Source organism: Carya illinoinensis, chromosome 10, assembly GCF_018687715.1.
Source record: "Carya illinoinensis cultivar Pawnee chromosome 10, C.illinoinensisPawnee_v1, whole genome shotgun sequence".
NCBI classification, from domain to species: Eukaryota; Viridiplantae; Streptophyta; class Magnoliopsida; order Fagales; family Juglandaceae; genus Carya; species Carya illinoinensis.
In genome coordinates, this window is record NC_056761.1 from 5,682,519 (window position 1) to 5,686,316 (window position 3,798).

Sequence of the window (3,798 nt, forward strand, 5' to 3'; positions counted from 1 at the left end):
TCCTAGATAGATTCGCCATAAGAGTGTCCACACTCCAAGCTGCTCTGCAACTTTTTACCTTCTTTGTACATCTTCTCTTGATCAATTAGGCTAATATTGGTTTTCTTTCATGGGCTTCCCTTGTAATTGGGCGGGGCAGAGAGAGCACGAGTGCATGTGATATCTTTGCAAGTGACTTTGGCTGCTTATGTTTTCTTCATTTTGGAAAATCGGAACTTGGTTATTTGTCTTGGGGAGAGAGGTTTTCGTCTTCGAGAGAGAGAAACACTGAGAGTCTTGATGACGGCAAAATGGAAATCATAAGGGAGAGAAAAAGAAAGGAAGGGAAACCAAAGGAGGTAGGGTAGATCTGAGGAAATTTTGAAAAGGAACCAAACTTGTTGCAATGGTGCATTGTTATTTCGTTGAAATGGTGTGTTTTTATTTTCTCTACGTCAGACCCGTTTGTCCCGCGAGTCCGTGACTGCACGAGGCAACTGCAGCAAGAGTTTTTCCTTTTATTTTGCAGCTCCTTTTGCACCAATAGAGAGCCTCCTCCTCCTCCCGTCACCAAGCTCCACCTGTGCTGGATAACTTTATTTGTGTGCTCTTTATATCGTATTACCTTTTCCATACAAGACAAATATAGTCTTAACATGACACATTTGGAAGGGTGAACAGAAACCACCTACTTGCTAATTAGGTTGAGATATTTGTATCTGGAAAATTAAAAAACTTAGGTCCATTTGTTTGCAAGTTTTGAAAGTACAATTTTAATTTTGACCGAATTTCTGGTAAGATTATATTTTTAATTATCATGTACTTAATTTTCGGGTAAGAATTTAGATTTTTCTAAAAAATAAAAATCTTCATAATTTCAAATTTTGAAAATGTTTAAGTTAATTAATTTGGTTGGTAGGCTTCATTAAATAATTATGAGTTTTATTACTAATTAATATTTTAAAAAATTTCTATCATCTTTTCTCAATCTCAATTTATATTTTGTTAATTAACCAGGAATAATTTTAATTTTGGGGGAAGCTGTTTTACATCCGATCGATATCTAATGACTGAAAAGCCGACTTTGAAAAGTACTAGGATCGAGCCTTTTTGCTTCAGGGATGAATTCAAGGACCATTTTAATATTTTCTCTATAATTAATTATATAATCTGAGTTCTTGACATGCAAGAAAAAACTACTACTTCTATTTGTAGAAATTGCAGAAGTCCAATCCTGAGTCAAGAGCAACCTATACATGAAATTATTAAAAATCAATTGATGAAAATGGATTTAAAAAATATTTATTTTAACATATATTATACCTCATGTTAAATCAATCCTTGTACTTCCGTAAAGGAGTCGTGAACAAACGAATTAAAGACACCTCACTAAAATTAAAACTAGGAGCCTAGGCCAGACAAGTTTCCAATTTTCTCACTAAATCCATCCCCCCAACCCTCAATTTTCTTGCTTATACCTTTCATTGATTGGGTTCTTACCCACTTGAAATCCCACATATAAACCCCATTAATATTCCAATTAACACCGTTATAATATTGACAATCCAACCTCTCTATCTTTTCATATTCAAAGCCCTCATCATCATCATCAAACACAGCAAAGATAACAAAAAATGAACCGAGGTGAGAATATAGCTTATTACTTTGTCTTGGTAGGGCTATCCATCTGTCTCGTCGTTCTTGGTATTCTCCTCTATTTCATCTGGAATAAGAGATCACCTGTTGAATATCAAGAAACACCTTCCATCAAGCTTTGCGCTCGTGCATACACATTGACGGATATTGATGCTGCCACCGATGGCTTTGACACCCGCAGGATTGTCGGTCAGGGCCGTCTAGGAATTGTATATGCAGCCATGCTAGAACAAGGAGAACCAGTGGCCGTTAAACGGATACATCCACGGCTTGTGTTGATGAGCAATGCTGGATTCCGGTTTTCAACGCTGATCAAGTCGCTTTCTTATGCCCAACACCCCAATATCGTGCCAATTATTGGATTTTCGGAAGCTCCAGGTGAAAGAATTATATTAATGGAGTTTGTTGGCTTGGCAAACCTGGAGATCTATTTACACCAAAGTAACGATGGAGCGTCTGTATTGGATTGGAGCCATCGTTTGAGGATTGCCGCCGGGGCCGCCAGAGGACTCGAGTACCTGCACGAGGGCAAGGCACCAAGCATAGTCCATGGTTGTGTCAAGGCCTCAAATATTTTGATCGACGCGAAGTTCTGCGCTAGGGTTTGCGATTATGGGCTAGCTAATTTTATGACTCCCCAAGAGAAGAATGGCCTAGTAGGGTATGTGGATGATGAGTATTGGAGTGATCATGGAGGGGGAAATTTTTGCAAGGAAAGTGACGTCTATGGTTTTGGGGTTCTTCTGTTGGAACTTTTGAGTGGGAGAAGAAGTGAAGAAGGTCTTCTTGTTAAGTGGGCATTGCCCTTGATTAAGGACATGAGGTTTCATGAAGTTTTAGACCCAAGACTTGTAATTCCTTCTGAAATGAAGTCTCTTGTTAGACTGGGCAAAGTTGCTTCAGCTTGTGTTGGTAACTCGAGAAAAAGCAGGCTATCCATGGGTCAAGTTGCAGCAATCTTAAACAATTTGGAGATGGAGGTATGTCTTTGATTCAGAGTCTCCAAAATGATCAACCAATGAAACAGTGATTCAGAGTCTTTAAGTTATCGATAGGGGCCAAAACTCCCAAGTAGCACTAGTGGTCTAAAAAGGTTGCTGGCTTGCGGTATTTCTCCACAATTTTCTAAGACGCGTGCAAATTAATGGAGAAATTGAAAACCAATTTGGAGTTTGACTTTGAACAAATGATGCCATCTCAGTTATCATGAATTCTTGTGGCCTGGTTTTAAACATCTTCGTCATCTTTTAGATTTGTACTGTCTTTGAAAAGAACTAAATGTTCACATGATTTATAGTAGTGGCTCACAAAGGGCCGACATTTTAATATTCTATGGTTGGAAGTTATATTTGTTGCATTCATTTTTTAATGCTACCTCTTTGAAATCAGTTTATTTGATAGGTAGAATTATATATATAGCATTAATTATAGATGGGATTGGAAGTAGAAATGTCAAATAATTTGAAAGTTGAATTAATCAAGCGGAGATATAGTTGGGCCGAATTCAATATATAACTATTAACTGGTTTGGTCTGTCAAAAGCCTTCCAGCACTCAAAGGCTTTTGATCAGAACCAAAAGCAAAATTCCAATGTCACTAAATAAAAAGGAAGACTTTGCTTTTAAGAGGATAAATGTTTTATTCACAAAGAAATTTTATAAAATTAAATTTATAAATTGACATAAATTTATATGATATATTAAATTATAAAATTATTTTAATTGTAAAGTAAATATAACGTATCACATGAAATTAAAAGAATTTGTGAGTTTTTTAAAAAAAAAAGAAATGAACCTCAATTTTGTTGATAGATCTCATTTATGGTAAACGAATACCTTATACAAAAAGAGTAGGGGGATCACAACATCTTAAATCCTAAAACCAGGCTCTTATGAAGGAAACAAAAAACATTATTACGAACGAATTCACTACAAGAAAAATGAGCTTTTACGATTAATTTATAGCAACGAAAAGATTATTAGCAACTAAATTGTTGCTAATTATCTTTTCGTTACTATAAATTGGTCGCAAAAATCCATTTTTCTTATAGTAGAACGAAAATGAAAATACAAGAAACGATGAAGGGCATAACTAATGTCTAATGTTGGGGATATCTACTCGTTCCAAAGCAAAAAGTCCAACCATATGTTTAAGAAGTTAAAA

The 3,798-nt window shown here is 35.9% G+C and overlaps 1 protein-coding gene across 1 annotated transcript; it reads left to right on the forward strand.

Moving 5' to 3' along the window:
• The first annotated feature begins 1,421 nt into the window (after positions 1-1,421).
• Positions 1,422-2,987, forward strand: LOC122278817 (serine/threonine-protein kinase-like protein ACR4). Its single transcript, XM_043089020.1, has one exon. The coding sequence runs from the start codon at positions 1,614-1,616 to the stop codon at positions 2,625-2,627; it is 1,014 nt and encodes a 337-aa protein (XP_042944954.1). The 5' UTR covers positions 1,422-1,613; the 3' UTR covers positions 2,628-2,987.
• The last annotated feature ends 811 nt before the right edge of the window (positions 2,988-3,798 follow it).

Coding starts and splice junctions, on each gene's coding strand:
- LOC122278817 (XM_043089020.1), top strand. CDS start 1,614: ATGAACCGAGGTGAGAATATAGCTTATTACTTTGTCTTGGTAGGGCTA.